Source organism: Sapajus apella, unplaced genomic scaffold (genome assembly GCF_009761245.1).
Source record: "Sapajus apella isolate SASKATOON/1434 unplaced genomic scaffold, GSC_monkey_1.0 scaffold45, whole genome shotgun sequence".
In the NCBI taxonomy this organism is placed as follows: domain Eukaryota; kingdom Metazoa; phylum Chordata; class Mammalia; order Primates; family Cebidae; genus Sapajus; species Sapajus apella.
The window spans coordinates 11143259-11156134 of record NW_022436985.1 but is presented as its reverse complement, the minus strand read 5'-3'; the positions used below and the strand labels follow the sequence as shown (position 1 = coordinate 11156134).

Below are 12876 nucleotides of genomic sequence, written 5' to 3'. Positions count from 1 at the left end.
TATTTTTATAGCTGCTTTAACAGGATGATCAAATAAGATATGATTGTTATATTTTTAAAAAGAAACCACTTTGAAGCAAACTGTCTTTTAGAAGTCTGCAGCTAAAATATTACACATACATAGAATAGTTTTCCTCTCAAAGTTTGGATACTCTTCAGGAAAATAAAAACTGATATTAATTCCTTGACCTTCTTGAGGTACTGGTTGTGTGCCTAATGATGCGTTTGTATATCAGACAGGGTGAGAGATTAAAGGTGCTCACCTCATATACTATGAATATATATTGGATTTATAGGAAGCGTTGGATTACAGGCACTTACCACAGCTACTTGGAAGCAGAAGCAAGAGGATCGCTTGAGCCCAGGAGTTTGAGGCTGCAGCCAGCTACGATCGCACGCACCACTGCTCTCCAGCCTGGGTGACAGAGTGAGACCTCGACTCTTAAGAATACATAAATATATACGAAGTGCTACAGAAGAAACAAAATGCTTAGGAATTTCATTTGTAGTTTGCTTTACTTTGGGAATGAGATAGGAGAAGCCAAATGAAGTTAATGTTAATTAAGTTGTGTAGGGGAAAAGAATATCTTTTTCTTACCCATTGCTAGGTTCATGGCTGAGGTGCCTATAATAAAAGACAGAGGAACAAAAGAAAAACATGCAATTTATGGTATATAAGTTTTATGTAACACAAGAGCCTTTGGAATTGAAAATTTAAAGGAACAAGTAAACCTGTGGGGGGTTTTGCACTGTTTGATAGAGAAGTGGGTGGGGTTGAGCGTATAATTGGATAACAAAGTATGATCTAATGTAATAAACTGGGGGAAACTTAGCAAGGCCTTTTTGTTCAGATTCTTCTTTGTGTCCCTGTGTCTTCAGAGATGAGGATGTTTCTTTCCTCCAGCTATACGAATGGCACCTCTTGAATGAAAGTCTTTTGACCTATTTCCAATGAAAAGGGTGGGAGGAGGTCAGAGAGTGACCTTCCTGCTTCTGTGGTTTTCTCAAATACCAAGGTGCCATAATCTGGGGCAGCATGTTCTGAAACCCATCAGTGGATAAGGCAGTTTATTTCTAAATGTCAGTGACAGTCTCAATTTGGTGCTCTTTACTCTGCTTCCATATTATAAATAGAGAAGAGCTATTTAAGTCTCTTTTGTAGCCTGAAATTACTGATAGTTATTCTACCTTTCTAATAAAATGACGTTATTATAATTTGGATAAATTAGTTACTTGTAACATTTTTTGGCTTGCTGTATCTCCTGTAAAGTGCCTTATTTATAGCTTTGTAAGATGCAAAACAAAAAAAGCATCGGGAAAGGATATAAAGTCATACATACCTCATCTTATTATATACTTAATATCAGTTAATTGACATAGAATTGGAGCAAGTACAAGGTCAAGAAGCAACTTAATTAAGCTATGATACCATTTTAATATCCCTAATGAGAGCAGTGGTTTTTATTTGTGTGTAGGGTAGGTTGGTACACATATGGATTCTCCAGGAAGGTTTTTAAAAATACTGTGTAGATTCCTGTGCTCTGTCTCCAGAATTCACACCAAAGTCTTCAGTGGATCAGGAAACAGAAAGCCTCTGTCGTTTCTTAATTACCTTAAACTCCCAAAGTCAGACATTATAAATAAGTTTGTTTCAGTATTCAAATTAGCCAAGCTGACTCTTATTTTAAATCATACTTGAAAATATAACTAAAAGAGATTGGAGAGTAAAGTTCAAAAGTATTCTCTGGGTGAATAATTTAGAGTTTCTGGTATTTGAAAGTTGAAAGAAAACTTTGCTTTTCTTGAGAGTGGAACTCCAAAATATTTTTTTTTGCGTGTGATCAGCAAAGTCTAAATTAGTAAGTTATTTTCAAGCAGGGCAGAAGGGCAACTTAAAAAGGTTGTGGACCTGTGGTATAGATTTTAAATGGGAAACAAATTCTTTTTTTTTTTTTTTTTTTTTGCGAATATTTCAGTTAGATAATTATAATGGCATTTTACCTGATCTTTTGGGAAATTATAATTTGTATCCTTAAACCACCTTTATTTTAGAAGAAATATGTGAAAACAGGGTTACAAAAACTTTTTTTCAGCATTTGGCTTATAATTTGGGGAGATACAGTTTTTTTTGATGGTAAGCATAAAGCAGATTGGTGGAAAAGGTGAAAGTGAAAGGCAAATCAAAGAGAAAGAACATAGTAAATCAAAGGAATAAAGTAAGCAGGTTCCTCAGCATATGATAAGAAAGGAGGGAGGAATGAAAGGAACTGCTACAACTTCTTTCATGCTACTTGAATAGGGTAGCCAAGCCAGCTTGCTTAAGAAGACAGCAAGAGACCTGCTTCCCTCTGTCCACATTGTCCAATCACTTAAGCCTTGTCACTTTTAATAATAACCAATTTGGTTTTACTAATATAGGTTGTCTGTATATCACTTGTTTCATTACTGTTTTGTTGCCAAGTAGCATAGTTCTGGAACCTCAAGAGTCTTGCAAGTACATAACAAACACAATTACTAGAAGCCTAATTGATCAGAAGCCATACCAAGATTCCAGTGGTTGTGGTTTGTCCAAGCAGCTTGCATGTGTTTAGTCATTTTAAAAAGAAAACGTGTGTGTGTGTGTGGCTAATGTCATCATTAAGAAATAAAAGTATCTTTGATCTCCTATTCTTAGATCAATTTGGAGTAACAAGTTTGCAGTGATTTCATGTTATTAGAATACTGCAACTTGTATTACAAATAAAAATTTCTAAAACTGTATGCTGATACTGTCCTGATATGTGCATTCGAAAAAAATCTTCATTTAATAAGTCATGTTTTACCTAAAATAATGACTATGTATATAGTAAAGCACCAATTTGACAAATGTAGTTACTCAATAAGTACTAATTGGTTTGATCCTCAAATATTAAAGCAGTTGTTCTAAATTGAGGATCTATGCTAACTAGGAATGCCATGTAAATAATAAACTAACAAATAATAAATAACCAGTAAATAAACCAATAAATTAACCAATAAACCAATAAATAACCAGTAAATAATAGACTACTTATAAAAAGGATATTCCCCAAGGAATTTTAATTAAAGAACAAATTGATATTTTAGGATACTTTGTACTTTAAATAATTTGTATTTCTAACTTTTTTTTTTGGAGACGGAGTTTTGCTCTTGTTACCCAGGCTGGAGTGCAATGGCGTGATCTCAGCTCACCGTAACCTCCGCCTCCTGGGTTCAAGCAATTCTCCTGCCTCAGCCTCCCGAGTAGCTGGGACTACAGGCACGCACCACCATGCTCGTCTAATTTTTTTGTATGTTTAGTAGAGACAGGATTTCACCATGTTGACCAGGATGGTCTCAATCTCTTGACCTCGTGATCCACCCGCCTCGGCCTCCCAAAGTGCTGGGATTATAGGCGTGATCCACCGCGTCCGGCCTCTAACATTATTTCTAAGTAAAAGATGCCAAAATATATTTCCAAAGATCTAGAACAGTTTGAGATTTGGTCTATTCTGAAACTACAGTGCTTGTCATGGATAATACTCTGTCTTCTATGGGAGGGAAGTGCTAAGAAGGTGATTGAGGACAAATTTGAGTGGTGACTTTCTTAGATGTGTAGTCTACATCTGGTATCTTTGAGAAAAAGTTTTAAATAACAGTGGTCACCACTTTTATATGGCACTTTCTGCTATATGCCAGGAACTGCCTTAAGTCTCTGGTTTTTGTTTTTTCATTAATCCTCACTATAGCCTTATCTATGATGTGACAATGATTTTTGTAAATAAAGAAATTTAGGCACAGAGGGGCTAAATAACTTACTGAAGATCACTGTGTAAACTATAAATATCAAACTTGGGATTTGAACCCAGGGATTCTGGCTTACACCATACTGTCTCTCAATAAAATGAGACTACATACTAAATTACTGAAGTCAGCTACTATACAAAGAATTAAATGAAACTGACAGTTTCTCTGATATTGAACTGGCATTGTTGTCTGGGGTAAATACCCAAGGTTCGTAGCCTTGTGCCAAGAAGATTAAGGACATGTACACACACAAGGAATGAGTTTAGGAGCAGAGGTTTAATAGGCAAAAGAAAGAGGAAGAAGAACTGCTCTCTCCCTCTCTTATCTCTCTCCCACTCTCTCTAGAAGGGAACTTAAAAAGGTTGTGGACCTGTGGTATAGATTTAAAATGGGAAACAAATTCATTTTTTTGCAAATATTTCACTTAGATAATTATAATGGCATTGTACCTGATATTTAGGGAAATTATGATTTGTATTTTTAAACCACTTTTATTCTGGAAGAAATATGTGAGAACAGGATTACAAAAACATTTTCTCTTTTTCTAGAGAGAGAGAAGAGAAGGAGACTCCTGGGAATTCCAGCCTGGAATGGGAGTGCACCAAATTTTATAGACAGGCTTGAGGAGGTGATATCTGATTTACATACGGCCCACAGATGGGCAGGACCAGGTGTGATGTTTACTTAGCGCATGGGGAAGGCTGGCCACCCCACCCTAATCTTATTATGCAAATGGGCTTTCCATGTGGCTGGCACCATGTTGTCTGCTCCTTGCTGTACAGGTGGCTGGCAAAGAGAAGAGACGATGGAGCCGCCATTTTGAATATGCCTAGTTCCAGGAAACCTTTTCCTGGGAGTATTCACTCATGCAAGCTTCCAACTTGCTGGTCTCTCTGCAACTCAATTTTACAGGCTACTCTTTGTTAGAAAAGGAGATGATTTTGGTGCTGCTTTTCATTAAAGGAAAACCTTACCGAGGACTTCCTTACCCTATCTGCCTAAATAATTCCTTTTTAACTCCTATATATGTATCTTTCCAAATCTTCCAGGTGAGTTTAGGGATTTGGATGATTAGCAAGGTCTAGGACCAACTACTACCAGAATATAAATTCTTGAGAACTAAAGGCTTATAGTTTATTAAATGATGTCGCATGATTAGTTATACCAAGAAAACTTACATGTAAAATATCTTTAAAGAGAATATGATCATCAGTTTACATTATTGTAGATATCGATTTCAATCATTTACATAATTTTATTTTCAATAAGGGGTTGCTATTCTATCCTGTATGGTATTAGAGAAACAAAATTTTTTTGATTTTTTTGTTTTAGTTTTAACAAAACTTTTGAGGAATTTATACAGCTTTATTTTGTAATCAACTTCTAGCATATGCTACAATTTCCAGTGGACCTTAAATAATGTATCATAAATCTTACTATCAAGAAAGTGTTAAGATGTAGGGGAACTATTCTAAACCATTCATTTTATGTTTGTGCTTTGTTATACTAGATGTTTGATATATTGTTATGAACTTATGAACTGAATTTTTGAGAGAATTCCATATTACAGAGGGATTTTATCAGATCTTTCAGAGTTTAGAACAGTGGCCTCTGCATACATTTTTGTCAGACACCCTAATAGAACATATAAAATAGAAAGACTACAACGTCTTGTGCTTGAATAGGCAAAGGGATTTTTCAGATCAAAATGATGTCATTGTTGTTCTGTCTCAAAATGATTTTCTGATACTTTTGATTAGTGTTTCCTTACCATGTTTGTTGCCTAGCTAAGATTATTTCCCTAATTTTTAATACTATAAGTGGAAGATGAAAAGTAAATTAAGGGGACGATCTAAAGGAAATGGCAAGAACCCTCAGGGAAAAAAAATGGATGAACATAAAATGATATCAGTTTAAAAGAACATTGAAAAGAAGCTCTAAGAGGTTTCTCTGCAAATCGAATTTTTGCTTATCCTTAACCTTGCCTCTAGCTGCTTGAAATCCTGTTTAAGCAATTTTTCTGTGGAATGTTGATAAAATCTATAAATATAACCATTTGACTACTGGAATCAATTCATTTCAGATTTACTTTTTCATAATGATAGCATTCTTGAATGCAGTCAGCATACAATTAAAACACAGTACATGGACATACAAGCTTCTAGAATCTCATTTTTAAATATTCTTTTGTTAGCATTTTTTAAGGGATTTTAAATACACTGGCTTTAAATTTCTTCCTTTTAGTTAGACAAGATGAGTAAATTAAAGACTGATTCTAGCCACAGCTCTAAATTAATTCCCCTCACTTGCAGGTTTGCATAACCCTCTAAAATTATTTACAAATATTTTCTGTAGTTTGACTATGTTTTTTCAAGAACCCATACTTAAATGTCATGTGTGTGTTTAGGGAATTTGACAGCAATGTAGTTTGTGGTCACAGTTGCTTTAACTTTATTACAAGCCATTTAAAACACATTTGAAAATATTTTTGTAATTTCTCATTTCTGTGTATGTGTAGTTTTTTGTTTTGTTTTTTTTTTTTTTGAGACACAGTCTTGCTCTACTGCCTAGACTAGAGTGCAGTGGCCTGATCTTAGCTCACTGCAACCTCTGCCTCTTGGATTCAAGTGATTCTCCTGCCTCAGCCTCTCAAGTAGCTGGGATTACAGGTGCCTGCCGCCATGCCCAGCTAATTTTGGTTGGTTTGTTTTTTTTTTTAGTAGAGATGGGGTTTCTCTATGTTGGCCAGGCTAGTCTTGAGCTTCTGACCTCAGGTGATCTGCCCGCCTCAGCCTCCCAAAGTGCTGAGATTACAGGCGTGAGCCACTACACCCAGCCTGTGTATATTTTTTTTAACAAGCAAAAGTATGAGCCTCCTTGGTAATTCTGTTTCTCACTGCTCTTCATCATTTCTCTGCCCAAAATTCTTGCTGTTTCTTGTACAAACTTAGTAATTTCCTGACCCACATGCCTTTGCTTTGGCCATTTCTTGTTTTTAGAATTCTAACCTTAGCCATGGTCAAGTCTTACCTGTCTTAAAGAGCCACATATAAAAAAGGAAATTAATTCTTTATTGTAGTTGAAGTAACTTTGCTGTCCTCCAAACTCTTTTTTGTATTACCATTTTTTCTTAGATACCTAATACTTTCTATCTTGTATTTATTTATGTACATATTATCCAACCAGTAATACTTTAAACTCTGTTAGCAAATGACCTGTAATGTTGGGAAAAAGATGTTAATATATATAATGCTTAAAATAATTATATACTTTCGATGTTCAATAAAAGCAAACAGAAACATATTGTATAAAAGTTGAAATATATAATTTAATCATTACACATTGTATACATGTACCAGAACATTATACTTTACCCTATAAAGAAGTATGATTTATGCGTCAATTAAAAACAAAATCTGACTTAATAAAAAAGAGAAATATATATAGTTCTTAACAGAGTAATAATCGGTTTACTGACCTTGGTTGTGCTGGTAAGTGAATAAATCTCTTTATTTCAGAGTGATAAGGAATTATGAATTGCTTTCACCTTCAGCAGTTTCTGATTGGTGCTACCATGCTGAGGAGGAGAGACGGTCAGTCTGTAGCCAGGAATGAAGAGGAGGAATGCAGTAAGCCCTTTTCTGGTCTAGATGGAATACCAGAATGACAGGACAGGGCATAACATTTAGGCTTCTAGGTGGCATTCAGACATCTGTGTTAGCTGTGATCTGCAATCATTTATAAATTTGAAATGGTAACAGTTACACCCAAAATCATAATTTTGCCTCCAAAAGAAAGACAATCAGGAATTAGCCATGACAGAATCTCAGCTTCCGAACTTAGATTCAGGACTTAGGTACTGGAGAACTGGACAACAAGTCTAGTAAATAGAATTAATTAACATAGTGGGGTGGAGATTGGCAGTAATGAGTGAAAGAAGTGTTAGAGGGATGTTACAGCACTATACTTGCATCAGTGCCCAAGAGAAGAGGGAGAACCTGGAAAAAAAGACTGAGAAGGAGTAGTCTTCATGTTGGAATAACCCAGGGCTCAATCCTTGGTCTTTATTTCTTTTTTATCTTAGCTCTTTGTTGTTGTTGTTGTTTGGTGACCTCATTAAGTCACAGGCTTTAAATACCATCTAGTAGGCTAGCAACTCCAAAAATATATATGCAGTTCTGATCTTTATCCCACATTTCAGATCCAGTTGCCTACTTGACATCCCCATTTGAAGATATAACAGATATCTTAAATGTAATAGGTCCCAAAGTTCTAATTCCTGACACCACCTCCTAACCCCCACCTCAGCAGCCTGCAGTATTTTAGACAATCTCAGTTGCTGGCACTTTGTCCTTCCAATTAGTCAGATCAAAACTTTGATGCCATCCAGAGTCCTCTTCTTGTGTCACTCTAAGTCCAATCTGTCAGGAAATTCTGTTGTCACTACCTCTAAAATATCTTCCATTTCCAGCAGGTTCTCACAACCTCTATTGCTAACACTGTGGTTATAGGCTGTCATCATCTCACACCAGATTATTACTGCATTGTCTTCCTAATTGGTCTCCTAGTGTTTGTTCCCCTTAGTTGATAATTTGACAGAAATTGATTTTAGATTGTTTTACAATATCTACGATGTGAAATGTCACAGTTTTGAATAGTATCTTTTGGTAAGGGAAAGATTGTTCTTTCCCTTGTCTGAGTTCTTTCCTAGCTAGAGTGTGTGTTGTCTATGTATGAAAAAACTAAAAGGTGGCTTTTAACAGAAAACTTGTATAGTGACTGTAAAATGCAACAACATATACCTAGGATTATGAGCTGTGATGATGATTCATTGAAATGTATTTAGCATAGCAATTGTGGGCCAAGTTTCAGAAGTCTGATGTATGATTGGTTAAAGCTTTGAGGACCATGGGTCTATCACACCACTTCAGTGCAACCTAAGATGTGCTGACTGATTAAAAGATGCATTCAAACACGTTTTTCTTCTTTGACACTATTATTAAAGACATGTCTCAGAGTCATAAAAATGCAGATTTTTAACCTTCCAAGGAGGAATGACTTTTAATAGTTTTACTTTTTAATCATAAGTCATATTCTGATCATATTGATGATAGGTAGAGGTAAAAAAAATCAGAAAGAATGATTCCATTCTGATTAGAAGAAATAGTTCTGATTGTTTTCGGGAGACTATAGATACCGTATGATAAACTTTTCCATGACTTCTGTCAATGTCTTATTATGTGACAGAGTGATATCAGTATAACCTATTCAGATTGAATAAAGGAATTTCAGTCTTTTGTGATTTTTCTGTAGCTGTTATCTTGAGTCTATAACCAAGTTCACCTAGCAGTTTTCTTAAAACCTGTATTAACTTCCTTTTGATATGAGGGACAAAATAAAGTTTCTTCAAATCAGTCTATCTTGTTGAGCCTAATATAAAACTTTACTTTTAGATGGAGGCCTACTGGTGTCTAGGGAATGTATTTTTGTTAATACACTTAGGTATGAGCTCTTAGGCATCTATACAGCCAAGCATTAAAACGAAACTTAAGAGACCCCATTGATCACACTGTGTAGTACAAAACAAGCTGCCTGAAATGCTAGTGAAATAATGAACAAATGTAAATAAGATAAAATCTGAATTCAAGCAAAATATATACTTTGACTCAAGACATTTCGCTGTAGTTAGAAACCTTGAGAATGCCTAATATGATGAATTTTCAAAGGAATTGATTTCTATCCATTTCTGAACACTATAGTTTAAGAATTTTACCTTGGGATCTATAAATGGGCTATAAGTAGATCCATATAACTTCAGAATTTATACAGAGCTTTATATTTATGGGTAATTTCCTTGAGAGAGAAACCATACATTTCACCAATTTCTTAAAGGAATGCATAATTCAAAAAAAGTTTAGGAACTACTGATCCTTATCCCTATCTATTATCACTGTGATAAAACATTTGAACCAAGTTTAATTCTTATGACCAACAAAGAAGGGGCTCTATTTCTAGTTTCTAGGATCTACCATCCAGATTTCAATAGGTTAAGCCAAATCAAGGCGTTGTTGTTAATAATGCTACCTGTTGTATTTATATGAAACCCAATCTTTTGTAGCATGTTGATTTGATGTGTGTAAACTCATTAACATCTATACAAACAGGCTGAGTTATCCATTGAAATGATAGTTATTTCCTCTGATTATAATTTTGAGCAATTTTCTTCTTCTTCTTCTTTAATTTTGTACAATTGCAAACCAGTAAGCCTCGCTGATCCTGCTGCCCTTGGCTTCATCATTTCTCCATGGTCTCTGCTGTTGCTGCCATCTGGTAGTGTGTCATTCACAGATGAAAATATTTCCAATCAGGATCTTCGAGCATTCACTGCACCAGAGGTTCTTCAAAATCAATCACTAACTTCTCTCTCAGATGTTGAAAAGGTAACCATTAAATTTGTTTTGTTTGATTTTGTTTTTTATTTGGATGGGGATAAATCAAATAATGACAATGGGCTACTCTGTTTCAATCCTCTGAAAAATCTATTGAGTTTTAAATGATCATGTATTCCAAGAAGTTCATAGTTCTGTTATTTAAGAATTCAAATAATTTTGTAAAGATTTATAAATCTGTGAAATATATGAAAAAAAGTTAGCCATTATAACTGCATGTTTACAAATACTTATTAAATACCTGCTATGTGTTAAACACTGTGCCCGAGGAAGATACAAAAGTAACTAGAAAGTTGACCCTGATTAACATGTACAGAACAATCTATTACGGCGGTCCTCATCTGTTTTGGCACCAGAGACTGGTTTCATGGAAGACAGTTTTTCCAAGGATGGGGTGGTGGAGGAGAATGGTTTTAGCATGAAAGTGTTTCACTCAAAACATCAGGCTTTAGATTCTCATAAGGAATATGCAACCTCAATCCCTCACATGTGCAGTTCATGATAGGGTTCGCACTCCTATAAGAATCTAATGCCACCATTGATCTGACAGGAGGCAGAGCTCAGGTGGTAGTGTTCACTTGCCTACCTCTCACCTCCTGCTGTGCAGCCTGGTTCCTAACAGGCAATGGGACTGGTATGGGGCTGAAGGTGGACCCCGATCTATAATGTTTGGCAGGATAAAATAAATACTATGGAGAATGGTAGTGTTTTGAGAATCTACGAAAGGAACAATTAATTTTTAGTCTAGAATGATATCACAGAGAACGGGTTGCATTTGTGTTAGGCTATGAAGAATGAATAAACTCGAGATCAATAAAAATAGGTAGAAAGGGCATCCTACTCAGAGTAATTGGTATGGGTAATGATAAGACGTAAGAAATTTTCCACTATGATTGGGGAATGGTTGGTTAGATTGGTTAGGCTAGAACATTACTACCTAGAGGGATGTGTTTAAAGGAAGGAAGAAAGGCTCTAGGTCAGAAGGAGGATGATATTTGAATGCCAGAACTTGAGACTTTCTTCTCTAGGAGGTGGGGATCTATCATATTTTTATGAGCATGGCTGATGTAATTTGTGATTTTGGAGATGAAGTTTGACAAAAGTAGATAACTATTGGGGAAGAAAGATTTTGTGGGACTCTATTTGGGAAGGTTGTGTGGGTTTTTGTTGTTGTTGTTGTTGTTGTTGTTTTGATTTTTTGAGGTGGAGTCTTGCTTCTTCGCCCAGGCTGGAATGCAGTGGTGCGATCTTGGCTCACTGAAACCTCCACCTCCCAGGTTCAAGCAATTCTCCTGCCTCAGCCTCCCAAGTAGCTGGGATTGCAGGCATGTGCCAGCATGCCCGGTTAATTTTGTATTTTTAGTAGAGATGGGGTTTCACTATGTTGGCCAGGCTGGTCTTGAACTCTTGACCTCAAGTGATTCGCCTGCCTCAGCCTCCTGAAGTGCTGGGATTACAGTCATGAGCCACCACGCCCGGCCAGGGAATTTTAATACTCTGTAGAAAAGAACTGAAAATGAGGTAATGATTTTATTTGATGGCATAATGAAGATGTGAAGGTTTATAATAGAAGTATCCAGTATGACTATGGTGATATAACTGATTTCAGAACAACACCTAATTTTATTGTCCAAGTTCTGAAAAAAAATTTAGGCATATATACTGTGTTTTATAGCAGGCATTGGATAATTGTGTTGTATACCAGGCTGTTGGTAATTTTGGGCTGTGGGGATCTCCAGAGAATTCAGAATTAGCTAGGATCATTCTTTCCCATATATCATTCCACGTAAGTGTAAAAAATTAACCTAGTAATTTCCTAATAGCAAAATTGTTAAAAAGTATATACATGTTAAACTTTAATCTACATTATCTAATTGCCATCTAAAGGAATTCTACTAATTTCTTTCTGCTGACAATTATATTTTTCTTTTCAGACACTGAATTTGTGTATGAGTGTGTGTGATGATTAAGCTAAAGGAAGGCATATTGATTTGAGCCGTCAATTACGTATCTGAAAAAAGACTGACTAGAATTGGTAGAATGAATTCAGATTTAAGTTTATCTACCTTTTATATTCTATGAACTACTTAAGAATTTTGAGAGGTACAAGCAACCATTGAAAGGAGATAGTAGCTATGAGGTAGGGGTAATGCTTAAGGCATTAGCCTAAGAAATTTCCCATTACAAAAGATACGGTATTTGAAAAGAACTTTTTGTATGTTATAGAGTGGATATAGTCTTGGTCATTGTTATGTATCGTGAAGGTATTCAAGTGTACTGGTAATGTTTTATTAAGTTAGATAATATAAATAGTATACTTATATAGTTATTCATTTTTATTTAAACAGGATGCAGTCATTCTGTACACTGTATGATTCATTTAATACTCTTATAAAAGAGGGATTAGAACATTGGAATTAGGTATGGTATGTGTGCATAGGTATCATGAATTCTTTCTGTAAGCATTTAAAATCCACAATAAAATTTTAAAAGTGCTTAGTAGAAATTTGAGGTGTACAAGTGCTTTTCTGATTTGCTGAGAGGTTTCCCAATTTGCCTTGTGATGTCTAGATCCCCAAACAAGTTAACCCTATGTTTAGGAATAACTATTAGACCACATGTTT

At 35.4% G+C, this 12876-nt stretch overlaps 1 protein-coding gene across 9 annotated transcripts in view; it reads left to right on the top strand.

Annotated features, from left to right (window-relative positions):
- Positions 1–12876, top strand: part of PTPN13 (protein tyrosine phosphatase non-receptor type 13) — a 208489-nt gene that overhangs the window by 61366 nt on the left and 134247 nt on the right. For all 9 annotated transcript variants that reach the window (XM_032239688.1, XM_032239695.1, XM_032239689.1 and 6 more), the window contains exon 3: positions 10065–10243. In XM_032239688.1, coding sequence (XP_032095579.1) covers positions 10065–10243 — 179 coding nt within the window. The remainder of the gene's footprint in view (positions 1–10064; positions 10244–12876) is intronic.